Raw genomic sequence first — 18,975 nt, 5'->3', positions numbered from 1 at the left:
CTAAAATACTCATGGGATTAGCTAAAAATGGCTATATAGAGTTATGGAAGTATAGATGCATACATTTGACAATGAGTACATTTTGGGATTCTGGACATCAGTGGTTATAAAAACCAGCACTAGGAGGAACTGTAATTCACTGGAACAATCATAATTTCATTCATATGACCCGAGAATGTAACATCCATGTACAGTATAATTGAGGTAAACAGTGGGACACGAATGTGATTAAGAATCAAATCACATGGAAAACCATCATCATGTCCTATTTAGTTGCATGAATCATATGGATTCTTTACAGACCCACTCACTTGTTCTTTGTACATGTCCCTGTTGGTGAGGGTTTTACGTGTAGGTGCTGAATTAATGTTGTGTTTGGGAGATGTTGGCTGTGTTTATCTTACCAAGAAACCCAGGTGGATTCTGTTTGAAAAGGCCTCTTAGAGATTGTCTATGCACAAAGCAATCTAGGAAAGTAGAAAATACATCCTACTGTTGAGAACATGTGAGCAGACACACTCTATGGACAGCTAGGTTTGGTTTGTGAATACAACCAAAGGTTTCCACTCTTATCATTTGAGAAAACGAAAAAAAACAGAGTCCACCTCACTTCGAAACGATATAAAGTGGTGGATAAAAGCATCACTTCCCTGTGGTAGGAGAACTGGGGCAGCTGTCTAACCGTCTTACAGCACCTTCCAAAGGCATGTTTCAACTATGGTGGGAAATAGTCTTCTGGACAGACCGCCAGAGTTAAATAGGCATTCGCTTATCATGGCAGCCAGCTTTGTCTCTTAGAGAAACTTGTGTCTGGAAGCCTGTGTGCTGGACGATGAGATGGTATTAAAACCAGTAACCAGTCGAGCACGCCCAGTTTACAATAAACTAAACTATGTGAAACTCTGCAGGCTTTCCTGTGGCCATTACAAATAACCAATTCCAGAAGACAGAACTATAAGAGGACTCAATGTGCTCAACGTTTGACTTCCTGCGATGCACAAAGCCATCTTTGCATGTTTTGGAAGAGAGTCCTCAGAGGCATCCATCTCTACATCATACCAGCCCTTCTACTTATGCTGCCACCCTGGGTCCTACACAAACAATGATTTTTGACTGAACTTGATTCTGAAACACATTTCAATTCAAGAATGTCTTAAAGTTTCAAGTACTCTTTTCAAGTCCACATATTAGCAGGCAATTATGCGTATCCAGTTATGCGTATCCAATTATGCGTATCTATAGTCAAAAATTCACATTGGCAGCACCCTTCGTGTGCCTTTCACCGCATATGCATTCTGCCTGGGAAAACAATGCAACTGCAGCCTGGAATGTCAGAGCAGAAGAACAGCTGGCTGATGGTAGTGGGCAATGGGTGAGTTGCTCAGGAGGTTGAGTCCAGTTGCTGTTGCAGAATACACTGGGGGCTGATGGGTTGATGGTTGCACAAGTCAAGGCGGCTCTGTAGCAGATTGATAAGGATAGACATGGAAGTCTTGGTGGGCGCCAGGGTTTACCTGCACAGAGCATCCCACAGGATCAAGGTGGCGACACATAGGAGCACATGTACAGGCCCCGATCGTCGTTCCTGTGCCGATAGGGGCTTCAACTTATTTACAAAGCTGCGTTGAGGCACTTAAAGTGACTTAACCCCGCCTTGTCAATAAGACCCCCCTTCACGTTATACTTAGCGAGAAAAGGGCGGGCAACGGGTGTTGTGGCGGGCGTGCTGCCGCGACACCCATTGATTTTGACTCTTCCCCATATTTACAAGGGCGGCGTAAATATGCTGCAGCGGCAACATTATGGTCATGAAAAACCTTGTCTTAAATAGGTGCAACGAGGAGAAATGTTTCATTTCTTCTGGTTGTTGCTGTTTCTATGTGCGCTGCACTCTGCAACACACATAGAAACATCAAAAGGCCATTGAGTGTTGATGCGCAGGAAGGTGACACTTCCTGCACATAAACAATCCTTCACATAAACAATCAATTTGAAATGTTTTGCAACTTCTGTTTGTGCTGCATTAAGCAGCACACATAGGAGTTTCAAAACACCATTTCAAATTGTGTATGTGCCGGAAGGGACACCTTTCTGCACATAAACAATCTTCCCCGACAACGCAGGCACCCTTGCATTATGGTGCAAGGGTGCATGCATTGGTGTTAGGCTGCTAACTGTAGCGCCGGCGCAGGGGGAAACGCAGGGCTGCACCGTATCCTTGTAAATGCAGTGAAGCCCTGCCTTTTGGGAGTGGCAGAGCGTGGCATTGAGCCAAGGTGGCTAAGGCTGCGCTCCACCACTTCCTAGTAAATATCCCTCTTATTTCTTCATCAAATTATTTCCTGCAGCATTGTGAACATTGTATGGAGCCTGGATGCATGAGGAAGTTGACAATACCACCTCTAACCCTGTACATTGATGCTATAGAGTCACCTCCCATCCCCATGTGCTGCACACAGCAACATGTTCCCTTTGCACTCAGTGATAGATATCATTATATCCCAGTCATACCTTCGTGCCTTTGATGGGATAACCCCCCAGAGGTCCAGGCCATCTTCTGTGAGGGTGCCAGTCTAGATTCAAATGGAGATGAGCAAATTAACAGCAAGGACAACTCAGTTTGAAATCACTAAGTAATTCAGATGCTAAAAAGTAAATTCATTCAAACAAAAAAAAATATGGGTTCCATATGAAAATGCATTGTCAGAAAGTAAGGTTAGTGGGACCTTAGGCCATTGAACTAGTCTACTCGTAAATCATGGGCATATTTAACATCATTTAAAAACTCCTCTCAATATTGGTAAGTGCTCAAATACAAGAATTACTATAACTAGATTAAAATATAGTCAAATATTATCACCAAATAAATGAATTCCCCTTATGTTTCTTTTACATTTTAATAATGTCCTGTGTGAAAATTGCTACGCCTAATTAATGCATAGAACATACAAACTTTTATGGTCCCCTATTTCAATAAAATAGGCCTCAACAATTGGCACCATTCCTTCATGTAAAACCAACAATTCAATACAATGTGCGCACTTGTACATTTTCTATCCATGGCTCATTTGCAGTATCCACCAACGTTAAGAGTTGCTTTGGGTAATTTCGTACCATAAAATATTGGGTTAATATCTAATCTTTCAAATATTTCAAAATAATGTTTTGCAGACCAGGGTCATGCAATCCTGATTTGTACGGGTACATTGCCCCATTATAGCATGAATCAATGAAGTGGGTGAACCGCATTTATGCGCGTGAATACCTGAAGTCATATTTCCTAGTCAAGATCTCCCTTTTCATATTCAAGTCATTCCAGGACACAAAAAACAGAAAACAAAATCCTTAAAGTCTCTCCTACACTGGCAGCCCATGACAATTCACTATTTAAAAGCTAATCTTCCCAAAGATAGTCAATGTTGCCCTCTTGGTCTGATAGGGACATATACCAACCTCTTATACACAGTTTCATAATGATTAAACACCAGGATACGAGTTTTAGTTCTGGCCTTATTACTAGAACCATAAATGATTGGCGGAATGCTTAAATGTGTTTCAGGCAAAGGCCTTCCAGTTTATTCCAGTCATAATATGAACTCATGTAAACATTTTCTGTACCGGCAAGAAATAGAGGGGCAGATTTATAACCCCCCTGTGCCACCAGTACGTCACTTCCGGTGTGACTTTTCTTCTCCTTGTAAATACGGCCCCATCACATGCAGCACTTTGCGTTGAAGGGGCGTTCCATCGGTGTTGCTGTGGGTGGTCCCACACAGCACCCATGGAACGAGATACATTTCCACATTTACAAGCAATCGTAATTCTGGAGATACGTGTGAATGCTACACCTCCCCAGGGGAGGCGTAGCGAGGTGCAACGAGGAGAAACGTTTTCGTTTGTCCACGTTTTTCCCTATTTCAATCCGTGCTGCATTCTACAGCGCGCATTGAAAGAGGAATATGCATTTAGTGATTGTTTTTGTGCCGGAAGGTGCCCCTTCCTGCATACAAACAATCTCCCATTGACGCAGGCATGCTTTCACCATGGTGCAAGGGTGCGTGCGCCGGCGCATGGCTGCAGTTTGTGCGTCAGCGCTGGGGAGAGCACAGGAGTGCGACATATCATTGTAGATATGTTGCATCCCTGTGCTTTGGCAGTGCCGCAACGTGGCACAGCCATAGGCCTTGCGTTGTCGCGCTGCAGCACTTCCTTGTAGATCTGCCCCTTTGTTTGCAGGTTCGGCTTGAAAAGTTGCAAAGCTGGGATCATGTCTGAACCTTCATAATCCCAGGACACAGGAAAGTTCTCGTGTTTAAATGTAATTCAGATGTTGTTTTTTACCCTCAATTAGGTACTTATGTGGTAACTTCCTCTACCCTTGCCTTATTGATGAACCATTGATATATTTTATTTGACGACCAAGTATCAAAGCTTTTGTTTTGTCCATGTTAATTACCATCTTTAGCAAATGCCTCTAATTTTCTTTTCAATTCTATAGGTATTGCATCAATGAGTACCAAATTGTTGGCTTTTATCAAACAGGGAATGTGTTGACCTCTCATTTTGGGGGTAAATGCTCGCACTTCAGACAACATGAGCGGTAGCTCCAATAAATAAAGGGAACACCAGGTGGGGGCGAATAGACAGCGCTGTCCAAGACCATTTTTAATAAGTAATGTCTGTGACAGCTAGGCTTCTTTCTCCAGTTGGATGACTGCCCAATCACCTTTGACCAACTACTCCAGAAAATGTATTTATTTATTAATCTCACTAATGTTTATGTTCTGCAGTTGCTTCCACAATATATCCTGTTTTATCAAGTCAAAATCTCCCTTGAAATCAACAAAGCAACAATTCAGGTTGTCAACACAACATCTCCGTCGATTTCATGGCTATTGACAACAAACTAAAACTGTAGTCCTTGGCTAAGTGGCCTTTCTTAAAGCCACCTTGCTCCACTGGTATTAAATCCATGATGCCTCAGTGCTACTCTATGCAGCTAAGTAAAGGTTTGGAGAACAGTTCCAAGCTCACATCAGGAAGGATGGAAAGCCTATATTACATTGGGTTGCAGGGGTCACCCTTTTAAAATATGGGTTTTATTTATTATCAACCACCTATCAATGTTCAGACATATTACCAGTGGTTACTAGTATTCTGAATACTTGGCTGAAGGGTGATGCCCACTAGTCACTGTTAACCTTAAAATTCACTACTAGTTGTTCTGGGCTGCTGCACTGGTAAGCTTTGGTGCAATAATCATCTCTTTAATCTTTTTGATTTGTACTCTGCAAAGAGAGGATTTTTATACGTCTTATTACATATCTGAGAAATTCCGTCCACTGGGTTTTGAGGACCATATGATTTATGTTGATCAGACCCAAGCCTGGACCATCTCACACTGGCTTCTAAAATGTCTTGGTGTTTTTAGACTGAATCCAAAATGACATAGTTTGGCCATTTTTCATATAGAATTCTCTTTTTTTCTGATTCATTACCAACCTCTATTCCTGTTTGGCCCCAGTGATAGAATATCAGAGTGATTCTCAGGAAGGTAAACACTTGGCCCCAGATGTGTCAAGGGATTGCATTGCCTTGGGTTACACAGGGTGTCTCAAGGGCAGCACAATCCTTGAGGCAGATCTTCCAGGCCGTGCAGGTCTTCTTGGCTGGCCCTGCGTTGCACGAGGAAACTGGAGTTACTCGGCTCCAAGTAAGCGTTACATGGGTGAAGCGTCGGAGTACTCACACATCCACATGTGCTTTTTGGCACATTTCCAGATTTTCGAAGACTGGTACACCTGGAAATGCATCAAAATAGCATGCCTTTCCAAAAGAAATAATCTTGTTTCTCCTCAGTGTTTCCTCTTTCTCAGTGGGTTGAATTCTGCAGTGCAGAGGAATTTACCTCCCAGGATTGTTTTGTACAGGAAGGTGTCGCTTACTTCACAAACCTATCATGCCTGTAATGCAGCCACCCTCTTACCATGGTGTCAGGGGGATGGCGTTGGCACTACTCAGCACCTGGTCTGCCATCTCATTGAGCGATGAGGAACGTCCCATGTCATGGTAAATGTGGCGCCTCCCTGCACTCTCCATTTGAAGCAGCCCAGCGAGTTGTCTTGCTGAGTTGCGTTCTATCAAATCATGATACATCCAGGACCTGATGTGAGCGCAGCGGTGAATCTGTTTGTCATCCCTTTGAGAGGCAAAGTGTTAACCTGCTCCGGGTGCTCTAGTCTATGGTGTTTGATCATTTATGTGTGAACCATAATCCAGATTTTTGGCTTCAATTAATGGAAACAGACATTCTACAATACTTCTGATCCTGGCTACCTAACTCTACGTTAAACCCATGGAGTCTTAGCTGCTTGCATAAGGGGGCATCAGGCGCCATCACCTTCAGCAGCAAACTGTATACCCAATGACCATTGTCACAGTTTCCTGTTCAATTTTGTTTCCCACTTAGGATTTAGTTACTTTGAAAAATAACTTCAAGAAAGGCTTTTAACCACTTACATATTGCATCCCATCTCCGTTAGATCAACTTCAAAATATGATTACTAACGTTATTGATGCATTTATCAGCCAGTGGGAAACCTTCAACGTTTTCCCCTTGGCATCGTTGTTGAATTCTATGCCATCTACATGTATTTCATGCTTGCACAATGTTCTGGTTCTCCTTAAAATTACTCAACCGAGCAATTCAAGACCACAGTATCCAAACAAGGTCACAATTCACAGGATTAGAAGGATGAAACATGGAACAAACCTAGAACATGAATTCATAAGGTACACGTAATAAACACACACAGAGCTGTGATTATAAAACACACAGATTACAACACATACTTTCATATACACATCACACACTGAATACACAACAAACACCACATGCATGAAGTATGCATGAATTAAGAGATAAACCAGGAATAAGTCAGAATAACGTGGGCAGAGCCAAGAGTATTCCAACTTTGCAAGCGCTACCGCCGGTGTTGCCAGATTTTTTAATCATTCTCTGGCCCAAAGCCAACCAAAAAGTAGCCCGGTATCGCTACTTTAAGGAAGGAGGGACAGGGGCAGCGTCAGGCAGGCCCTGAATGCATTGGAATTGATGTTGCAGCAGGCTGCCAAGTAAATATTTGTCTAATAAAGCACTTTAACATATTACTTTGCTGGAGCGCTGTATATATATTTATAATCAGGAAACTAGCTCAAACCAAAATTTTACAGCACAACCGGGAAAAATATAGCTCAATTGTGCTTAATCTACCCCAATCTGGCAACACTGGCTACCACGCTTGCCCTAACCACGCACATGTGTGGGTAAGGCAGTGCGAGGTCTAGCTGCTGGCTGGCGGAAGCAGGAAGCAGCCAAGCAGGAAGAACCTGGAGAGGACATGACCCGGTGAGGTAAGTGGGGCTGGGGTCGGGTTTTGGGGGGGGGGGTTTATTTGTTTGGTTTTGGGGGGTCGAAGTTTTTTCAGGGCTGGTTGTCAGGGTAGATTTCATGACTAGGAGGTTGGGGTATTTTTCAGGGCTGGGGGCCAGGGTTTGGGATAGTTTTTGGGGCTAGGGTTTCAGGGTAGTTTCCAGGGCTGGAAGGGTTTGAGATAGTTTTCAGGGCAGGGGGGTCATGGTAGTTTAAAGGGCTGGGAGTCGGGGTAGTTTTAAGGGCTGAAGGTAGGTCTTAGGGCTGGAGGAAGGGAGTTGTTTTTTTAGGAGGGAGTGTGTAGTTTTAGGTGTCAGGTTGGGGGCTTGGAGGGCTTTTTTAGGCTCAGGGTTGGGGGCAGGGATCGCAATACTTGTTAGAGCTTAGGGGGCGGGGCAGTTTTAAGGGCTCAGGGGGTCGGTAGGTTTTAGAAATTAGGGGTGGACAGGGTAGTTTTTTAGGACTCTGTGGGTGTCAGGAAAGTTTTAGGGCTTAGGGGAGGGTGGGTAGTTTTTAGGACTGAGGCAGGGAGGTTTCTAGGGTTCGGGGAGGGGGTTGGTTTTCAGGTGGGAGGGATGGTTTTAGGACTCAGGGCGGGGCTGGGTTCGGGGGGTCAAGACTTACCTGTCAAGCCTTAACCATGGATATGTCTTTACCATACATGCTTCAACGACACATAATTTGTTGTAAAGGTATGCATGGTAAAGGCATATTCTTGGTTAAGACTTGCATTGTTGACACTGTGTGAAACTGGCAAGAATTGTAAATGCATACATGGTTCCATCACACAACCATATAAACCACACACACACCATGAATACAAAAGTCACCACACATACACTCACACTAACGAAAACACACACTGCGCTGACACACATTCATGGCCACAAAAACAATCAAACACACAGAAACATGCATGCACACACAAACTCCATAGCACGGTTCATAACATACAAAACAAAATACACACTATTCTCCACAGAGACACAGTACCTACACCGTAGTCACCACATCTAAACACATGCATAAAGACACACAGCATATATCATGCACCTACATACACAGCATGGATATTCAAAACACACTCAATAGAAACACACATACTCACATCTCACACACTCCATGCACTGAACACATCATGAATGCACAAACAAGTACACACGTGTACATGCTGTACTCATCATGAACACATACAAAACCACAAAAATGCACAGATATGCACATAATAGGCACACACATACTCACAGCAGCGGTACCCAACCACCCCTCACTCACACAACAAACAAATAACAGAACATAAACACTGACCCAAAATACTTGGATACACATAATAACTACATGCACACAAAACAGGTACACACACACAAAGCTGATACAACATGAACCCCAACGCATCACCACCCGCCCCCGCCCCATACAGATGTAAACATGTTTGGACTTTGGTAAATGCAGATTCATGATTAGCTTACAGATTCCGGTGCAAATGAAACTGCAAATGTGAATAATTTTATAAATTAATTTGTCAATAGGAGCATATATTTTGAGCAGGACTTCAAAGATAAATATGGTTCAAAATGAACAGCTGATCATGAAGAATCCTGAGAAATTATTGGTAAACAGTAGGTGTACAGAAATGCATGTGAAAAATAAAAGCTTGCTGCCAGGTCTCCTATCATCAGCAATTATATGCCTTCAGATTGAGTGCCCACACCACTAAGCAAACACTAGGGGTGGGAGTAGCATGCACAACTCGGTGTTGCATAATCACACAGAATTACCTGAGAAATCTGTGAGATTACGAAAGAAGAATTATTCTGTGTTTAGAACTATTTTCTTAGCACAAAAATGTCCCCTCATGTCATAAATAGGTGACCAAAGGATGAGGACACACATACTATCCTGAAAGTTAGTGTTAGCAGTAGTCCCAGTGTGGCATGGAGGCATGGATGTTGAGTTTCTTCTCATGAGGCACAGACAGAAGTACACCAGGTGAGAACAGTCAATGATGGAACCATCTACATACCTTGTCAAAACAGATGAGATTGAGCCATCCAGCAAAGCTGATCTTCTTAGGGCTGATACAGCAAATTCCCTTCTTTTTCAGCCTCTTCTGGGCATACATGATTCCGACAGCCAGACCGGCCGAGAGAGAAGGTGGGACCATACCGGTCACCACATAGAGTGACATCACCACTGTGTCACTCACAGATATCTGGGTAAAAAAATATTAATTTCAACAACAATCTCATGTAAGAATTTTCTATCAAACACCTTTGGAATCCAAGAGTGTGTTTTATATATTAACAATAACAGCGTTAATTTGTCATGTTAATGAAAACCAATTAAAAACACCCAGCCTTTTCAAAACATACTATGAGTTCCACTTGTGTATTGTAGAGAATTATAGCCACATATTTGCATGTAAAAACAAAACTATCTTTATACAACCTTTGATATTATACTGCCATTCTTTTTCGAAACATAATATGGTTTCCACTTGTAAGTTGTAAAGAATCATAGGCAACACATGTTTTGCAGGGCTCTTTTTCCATAACATGTTGTGACAAAACTTTCATTTAGTAAAGTCAAATTGTCTTGCCTGTCCCAGTTGTGGACTCTGTTGTTTGATCAGTCATATTTGGGTGGTAACTGAATATCTGTGTGCTTCCAAATTGTACAAAGATACATTTCATCCTGATAGCTTTAATCAATTCAGTTCAATTGACTTCAAATGCGAAATAAAGTATTCATTGAATTGATAACTCATGATATGTTGACAAGGTACTGAAAGACGTCACTTTCTTGATATAATCAACATTATTAGGATGAGAATCCTCCTTGCAGAACTTATTAAAAGTGAGCCTAAATAAACTCACAAGGTTAATAACAGATGTCCTCCTCTGAATTTGTGCATAAACAATATATAACTTCAAAATCCACTCCTGTTTAAAAAAATCTACTTCTCTCCGCCTTGCGGGAATGTTTCTCATAACTTAAAAAAGTACAAGTCTACCCACTGCTAAAGAAAATTCAACCCTGATGAATTTGGTAAACAACTAACAGAGGACTTACTTTAAATCCAGAAGAGTCTGTATTCCAACTAGTATCTAAAATCAAAACTGAAACTCCAGAGATTTCATTATTTTTTTTATTTATTTAGCAGGTTTTACAGTGTGAAAAATGACCCAGAGGTATCAGGGTGCTGTACAGACAAAATTCCATTGCAGTTCCTACCAAAGCAAAAAAAGGAAACCATATACTGTAAGATTTCCATGAAATCAAGAAAGCTAAAGGAAAACAGTTTATTGGATGTGAAGGATGTGAGTCCACCACAAGTAATATGTTCACAATCCGCCCTTAGCTGGAACAAAGTACTTCTTGGTAGCACTTCGACAGAGTAGCCAGAAGACTACTCAGGGTAGGCGGTGTGAGTTAGTACCAGAGTCCTGAGACACTCTTAGTATCCTGTACCTCAGTTTACCTGGAACAAAGACTTCAAAAAGTACAGAAGGTGGCAATGCGCCTCCTCTTTAACCCTTCTAAACGCTCTTCATTATCTCAATACCACAACCAGTTCCATTAGCTGCCAGTGAAGAAGAGGGCGGTCTTTAAAGACCCGACAATAGCACCTGCAGCCTTCTACAGGACTGGCCCTAAATACACTCAGGACAGAATGACCCCCTACTGTCATACTAGATCCCTGGAATCTCAGTCATCATTTCTGCTGTGTATCTCTCACAGCAGACAGAGCAACTGGGGTGGCTCAGCCTGCTCAGTACTAGCTGCCAGATATTGGAATGCTCTCCCTGTAACCCTGTGAAAGGATCCAGGATATCAATGCCTTTCATAAACATCTGAAAACCCACCTGTTCAAGGACTGAGTTGGTCTGTCTGTCTCACATTTAGCACTGGGACACTGTAGTAGTACCTGTACACTTTATAGGTCCCACCATTGATTTATTCATTCACTGATAGTCCTGTCAGCATTAGGTTGGGTTTTCCCCCACACCTTGTGCCTGCTTACCTCAGTTTTTGCTGAAATTGATTTCATTGTGTTGGTCTTGGGAATCTGTGCAAGTTAACACGGCTAACTTGTGCTAAATAGGCCTGGGCAGAGCTCGCGGAGTTTCCACTGAGTTCCGTGTGCGGGCTGAGTAAGGGGAATTCCGACTGGCCATGGAGCTTTGACAGTGCAGCGGGCATCTAACAACTGCTTAATTTGTTGACGACCTGTATCTCACTTCACTCATATGCCCAGTGTGCATTCTCCATCATACACTTTGGGAATCCTATGACAGGCGGAGCGCACTATCTGCCAGTGCACCCAGCTGTGCAGAAAAAGCGCGCAGATGCTCTGATGGGACATCCCATTGGATCCACACACAGTACCATCCTCTTTTCACATGCACAGCCCCATGCCCTCCGTCCCACCTATTCTGGACTTACTCAAGCACACCAGCCCAGGGTCCCAGCACACCTTGCGTTCACCCTGACCACCGCACTCACCGCAGACACTGGAGCAAAGCAAAGCCACAAAGACACACACAGGAAACAGCAAAGAGTTCATGGTGGCAGCTCCGTGCCTTCTTGAGCTGGAGGGTGATGAGCCTTCAAATTCAAACTCTTGCAGTCTGATAATGCTCGAGCCATCACTGTGGTTACTAAAAGGGCTTCTCTGATGACAAGGAGAAAATGTAGTTATTGCATTTATAAAGCCAGGATACTCATGGATACTCGCGCCAGGATACTCATGAGTAGTTGTGCGCGCTATAAATACCAATATAGCATAACATAAAGCGATTACTACTACCCCTCAAGTGCTATCATGCTATGACGAAAACCAAGGTTAGTGATTAGTTTATTTGTATTAGGTTCAGTGAAGTCTTTCTTTATGGGAAAACCCTCAAGACTGTCCCTTAGTAAGTAACCCGTCGCTCTGTGGCTGCGTTTAATATTGGTATCAACAGTTAAAGACCCCAACACGTGACATCTGTAAGTACACTGAACACCGACCTCTCTTGTTTACCTTTAGGATAATTACATTTGGGTGATTTCAGTGACTGTGTTATATTATGCTTTTTTCAATAGGGTTTTGTGTCTCCAGTTTGGTTTTATACTGCTCACAGGTTAGAACACAGCGAGTAATACTGAGCAGTGGCGCTTCACTTTTCATTACCTTCCTCTCTACCTCTTCTCTCACAATGCCTTTCTCTTCCTTCAGAACTCTATAGGATGTACCCACCGAGGTACATGCAGCAGAGACAAGTGCGAAGCAGCTCATCCTATGCAGCTGTTTGGCTCAGGACATGTTGGTGTCTATTTACAGAGAAGATGCTGCAGGCCATGGTGCAGCAGAAGCTGGAGAGGGAGGACCATCCAGTCAGAGGCACAGAGGCGGGAACGTGCCCTGCATACACTCTGGACAGTCTAACTTTGGACTCGGAGGCAGCGCACAAGGTGGAGACGGAGTATCAGGCTCAGGACGGAGCGCTTTTCACGCTCTTGACATAGGTATAAACCACATGGCTTTTGGCAGCAGACAGCACAATGGACGTGTTGTAACCAATGCCACACAAACTGCATTCTATTTGGGTGTTCATTCCGCTCCACTTGGAGGGCGGAGATTTCGCTGAACTCCGTGTACCAACCGGAGAGCGGAGTTGCGAAATCTATCCGAACTCTACTGGCGGAGCGGAGTTCACCGCCCACCTTTAATGCTAGTGTTTTTGCCACGACCCCAAACATGGTTTGATTGGCATATACATAATTGGGATATGTAATTTATGTATTTGCCATTCATTTATAACTCCAGTTCTACTGATTGAATTGTTGTCATTGTGGTGTCAAATAATTCATAAAAATGTACTCTATTATTATAAATTATTTTGGGATTCTACTTTTTGTGTTTTCACTTTACTACTCTGTGTGTGCTGCATAAATATTTTATATATTTCCCCTAAGTTAAGCTCGGCTGCTTTTGGGCCAAGGTGCCCAGGGTTAAGCACAGGTTAATTTATTGACTTTTTGTGGTTTACCCTACAGGGGATTGTGGCTGTTACTTAACCAGGGTTGAAACCCCAGTCAACGCATTTTCTAACAGGCATGCAAAGAACTATGGGGCCGATTACGCCATTGTCACGGGAATTGAAACCGTATGCCGATATCTCAGCGGTCTCGCCCATGGGATTACAATGCGACCGCAACGGTGGCGGTCAGATTGGGCCTATTTACCATTGCGGCGGGTGCTGCAGTCTGCAGCACCCACCGCAATGGTAAAAATGCAGAGTTTGCATTTCCCTGCACTGCTTGGCAGGCACCATGTGATGCTGCCACATAATGCAGGGAAATGTAGGGGGCACCATAGGTGCCCCCCAAGTCCAGGATTAAAGTTCCCCTGCTGAAGGGGGCCCCCCAACGGGCCCCCAAAGTAAATCTCTACCCGTTTTTGAATGGCGGGTGAACCGCCATTCAATGCTGGCCGAAATGAGGCATCCTAATATGTCAGACTGTGCCTGTTAGACACCCCACCATTCTAGGTATGCTTTTGAGGTCCGCCAGGCAATTGAAAAGAATGCCTGTGGTGGAACCATGGCGGACGGACTTCCCGTCAGCCAGTAAACCGCCTGCCATCATAATTTGGCAGGCTGCCGGTGATGGGTTCACCGCTATCATATATATAGGGATGACCAGTTCTCACTGTGATGTGAGACATACATATAGATCTAATAGAAACATGGAAACACGCTACAGAAATCTGATCTGAGATGTGTATAATGAATATAGATCTCCACAGGTACATCTTGAGCCTCCAAACATATATACCTACACAACATGTGGGTAGGTATACCACACCAGTGGTAGTAGTTGTGACCGTGAACAACATTAGTGAGTGGAGAAACAACACATCACTGTCTGTTATCATTGGCATGAATGCTCATTACTTGATGACCTATAGTCCCACAATATACACAATAATTAGGGTGATAGTATACAAGATGAAAAAGCGGAGGATAGAAAATGTTTTTAGGCACTGAAATTCATTAAAATTAAACTTGATAAACCGATTGCTGATCAGGTGACTACCATGACCCTAACCAATGTGGATGTCTAGCAGTACAAGAACATAGCGGATTCGGACAGTGGTTTAGCTTCCACACTAGCTGCATGCAGGTACGAGATCACGTAGCAAAATCGATGACCGACGAATTGGCTGCTACAAAAGGGGTGTGCCCACACACTAACACCCAGCTACAGTGTGGGTGGTGAGCACAAAATAATGGTGGTGTTGACCCCTTGAAGAAGACTTACATCTGCTTAAATAATTACAGGTATACCCTTAAAGACCCTGTGCTCTGAAATACGTGGGGTTTCTTACCGGCTTGGTACTCCTTACCTATATGTTTACCTTGACACGATTAAGGCAGCACTGTCACATTTACTAGCACCATTAGCAAAGTGATGGCATGATACTATTCTCAAGGGGTTGCCCCACGGCGACTGGTCACAAGGGTTACAGACACATTCTTTAACTTGGGTTTTGCAGCACTCAGGACACCCAAACTGACTGTTTCCATTGGGGCAAGAAAGTCTGCCTACCTCCATTCACTTCCAAACCCAAGGATATCATCTGTGGTGTCCCTTAAGGATCCTCCCTTAGTCTCACCCTTTTCAATACCAGCATGACCCATTTGGCCAACATCATCAGATCCCATAGACCAAACATAATCTCCTACACAGAAGACACTCAGCTCATCTTTTCACTCTCAGAAGATACCACCAACACAAAAACGGACTTCCACAGGTACATGAAGAGCATTGCCAACTTGAAGAAGGACAACTGCCTGCTACTCAACTCAAACAAAACAGAAGTGCTGATCTTCGGGAAGGACACCATCCCTTGGAATAACACCTGGTGACCCGCAGAACTAGGAACACCACCTACACTGAATTGCCATGCCAGAAACCTTGTCATAACCCTGGACAGCAACCTGACCATGAAGTCCCAGATTAATCCGTTCTCCCCTGCCTGCTTTCTCATAACTCACACATTATGGAAAGTCTTCAAAAGGCTTCCTCTGAACACCCGACTACTGCCACTCAGGTCTTGTTTGCCAGACGATTAGACTACGGCAATGTACCAAGTATCAATATTAGACTTCAGACACCAACTCTTGAGTACACTACTGGACCTGTGGAAAGCTCTGCAAGCCAGCTGGCCAGATTGGCATGTCTAAAACCAGGTGAAACATGTTAACTAATCAGAGATGTAGGAATTATTGTTTTCCACACACAGCCTTTGAATGTTTCTAAATAGCCAAAAAGTTCCCATGAATAAAATGACACAACCGTACTTGAGATACCTAAAACAGCTGAAGTGTGCCACATAGAGCTATGTAGGGGAGACATAAAAGAGTTTTTGATGTGTTTAAGGGTTCAGGAGGGTTCCTCTCATTTGGTTAGTGATAGGTTTGATGGCAGTCTCAGACACTGAGCCCACACACATGTGCCCAATTGTACATGCATATGTCAATGTGCAACCAACCCCTGAGCCTATTATCATAGCGGCATAGCAGGAGGCCTAATCTAAAAAGATGTACACTGAATGTTAGCACTCCCAGGGGCATATTATCAAGAAACAGAGTTAAAATTATCGCTGCTTTAGCGGCAGAAAACTTCTGCAAAAGCAGCGACAATGGGCTTGATAATATGACCTTGGGAGTTCCAATAGAAGCCCATGTTTTGGTGTCAAAATGGGCTTCTATGGAAATTCTCCAGGGCATATTATCAAGCCCATTATTGCCGCTTTAGCAGCAGTTTTCTGCCGCTAAAGCGGCGATAATTTTAACTCCGTGCCTGATAATATGACCCCCAATCCTTTATAACAAGAGCTTACAGTGAAACAGACTCAGGGGGTGGGACTCAGATACGGCAGACATCCATGAACAAGGCAGCCAAAAAGTGAAAAATCCATCAGGAATAAATGGTGGTGCCCATTTCTCACAGTACCCTTTCTTTGGACACAAATATCATTAAGGAATTTAGCTAGAAGGGTCATGTTTGGTGTTATTCTCTCAGAAGCAGGCCTTATGACTAATAAATGACCTCGCAGAGTAGTTAACTTGGCACAGTGTGGTGATTTGAAGGCAAGACTCTAATTAGGAGCTCTTTCAGAGAAAAATTGATAATGTGCAAGGAGAATTGCAGGTAAGTGGAAATTAACAACAGTTCTGCATACGGATCCCAATTTATCATAAATTTGGTGCATTAACCTAGTCTCTATCCATAACTATGGTAAAACAACGGTTTGGTGCAGATTTCACGCCGTGTATCCAAAAAAGGGAAGTACCTCCACTTTTCAATAAAAAAACACTATGAATGCCCAGTAAAACAATTAGGCTTGCCTGGGTCAGCGTGAATTTATGGAATCTTAATCTATGTTTAATAGTGTCTGGAATGAGTGAGAAGCAGTAAGACCCACTCTCAGCAAAATTTAAATAAAAAACAGATAGTCCAAAACTAGAAATCCAGGGCATTAAATGGGTTAGATCCCCGTTTCTTTCAAACAAACTTCACATGCTAGATGATTGGGTGCGTGAGTTTGGTCTTCTAGTTTTTAGGTCAGGCCTTCAAGACAGCTTTAGCTTTATTACCATACCATTTTTGAGAAAGTGATCTTTTTGTTTAGTCATCTCCATTTATTTGCACTGCTGCTGGTGTATTTTTTACTCTACTCTGGGACACTGCTGTCCAGGCCCCAGTTCAATTTTTCTGATCCCAAAAACCTGTTTAGAGTTGCTAACTCCCAACTGGCTATTTAACTTTCTTCTAAGGCCATAGAATATGGTGCTGAAAATACAACTATGGCAAGGAAAGTTAAATGTCACCTGTAGACTGCAGTACTTATCATTCCACCCACCAGTGTGACAAGGAAAACATGTCTTCAGGCCCACATGTGTGGCCTGACTGACTGCTTCACTTTACACTTGCAGCCTGACTTTTCAAAAGAACACATTTGTACCTTTGTTTTAAATACTAAGGTAACTGCTATGGAGGGCTTGAAGTCCACAGTGTAGGGTACTTAGGGCCTCATTTATGAGGCCCCTTGTGCCATCGGATTGTCACTTTTTGTGACTTTCCGTGGCGCAGAAGCCTGTGTGATATTTATCAGGCAGCCACTTTTTTTGGGCGTACTGCTGCCTGATAAATATCAGTCCCTTTAACTCAGGGTTCTATGTTAAAGGGGCGTGCAATGGGTGTTGCTGGGGGCGTTCCCAGCAATATCCATGGCCTTTTGACACTGCCCCAGTTTTACGAGAAATCGTAAATCTAAGGCAGTGACAAAAGATTACGCCTCCCCAGGGGAGGCGTAAGGGAGGCACAGCGGGAGAAATATCTTTATTTCTCCTATTTATTTCCTTTTTCTATGTGTGCTGCATTCTGCAGCGCACGTAAAAAGAGGAAAAGCCTTTTGTGATGATTTTTGTACAGAGAGGTTTCCCTTCCTGTACAAAAATAATCATCCCCGCAAGGCAGGCACCCTTGCACCATTGTGCAAAGGTGCCTGCCCTGGCGCACGGCAGCCCAGTGTGCGCTGGCACAGGGGAAAAGGACAGGAATGCACTGTATCTTATAGATAAGGCGCATTCCTGCCCTTTTCTAATGCCGTAGGGAAGCGCAGCAGGAAGGCCTCTTGTGCTTCACTACTGCAAAACCTCATAAATGAGGCCCTCAGTATTTAAAAATGGGACTTGTGGAAATGTCATGTCCCTACAGCGAAAAACCCTGAAAATATTTATTTCACTGTGGAAGGCTCTGGATGTCCCATGAGGAAAACTTGAGTTCAGATTAAAATATTGATTCCATATCTTGGTTTGCAACCAGCTAGAACAATTATTCACCATTCTTTATTATTTATTACAAGACCAATTTAATGGTAAAGTTGGTTGTTTAACAAATATTTAGTAAAATGTACTTTTAGAAAGTTATATTTTCCCTGCCTGAAGCTCCAGGAGGATACTTTACATTAGCTCTCTAGCAGCTGTCAATTAAGAACGTTACCTTCATGACATATAAAAACTGCTTTCAGAGTAAAGACAATAGCCTGAGAGTCGGGATGAGTTTTTCTTCTGGCAGGAAGACCTCCTGGGGTTGAACCAAGGAACTTAGTTAACTTCAAAGCGGCCTATACTGTCACAGGTAAATTATGTAGATGGTAACAGGAAAGGCCCAGCTTTTGGCCCCACGCTCAGGCTGGCACCAAACCCACTGGGAGTAAATCTACCCTCAGAACTTGAGTGACTACAGAGGAGGTTGACTGCTCATCATAGTAAGATCTTCTTTATTATAGATTTATAAGAAGATACCAGTCGATACAGCTTGTAATAAAATGTGCTGCTTATCCAGTATTTGGGTGTCTTTCATAGATTCACATGCCTGAATCATTCCCCGTCGCCGAGACGGGAGCCTCCGGTACATAAAAAAGTAATGTCCTAAGGACATACATAGAGAACATAGGCCGAAGAAATCTCAAGCTGAAGGCTCTA

General features: G+C 43.2%; 1 protein-coding gene across 1 annotated transcript in view; it reads right to left on the bottom strand.

Annotated features, from left to right (window-relative positions):
* LOC147684258 (putative cation-transporting ATPase 13A4) overlaps window positions 1–18,975 on the bottom strand; it is a 415,657-nt gene that overhangs the window by 240,894 nt on the left and 155,788 nt on the right. Inside the window, exons 12-13 of the mRNA XM_086944655.1 lie at window positions 9,456–9,644; window positions 2,512–2,573 (exon numbers count right to left, since the gene is read on the bottom strand). Of these exons, the coding sequence (XP_086800781.1) occupies window positions 2,512–2,573; window positions 9,456–9,644 (251 nt within the window). The remainder of the gene's footprint in view (window positions 1–2,511; window positions 2,574–9,455; window positions 9,645–18,975) is intronic.

The sequence above is a fragment of the Lissotriton vulgaris genome, chromosome 11, assembly GCF_964263255.1.
Source record: "Lissotriton vulgaris chromosome 11, aLisVul1.2, whole genome shotgun sequence".
Taxonomy (NCBI): domain Eukaryota; kingdom Metazoa; phylum Chordata; class Amphibia; order Caudata; family Salamandridae; genus Lissotriton; species Lissotriton vulgaris.
This window is presented reverse-complemented; position numbering and strand designations above follow the sequence as displayed.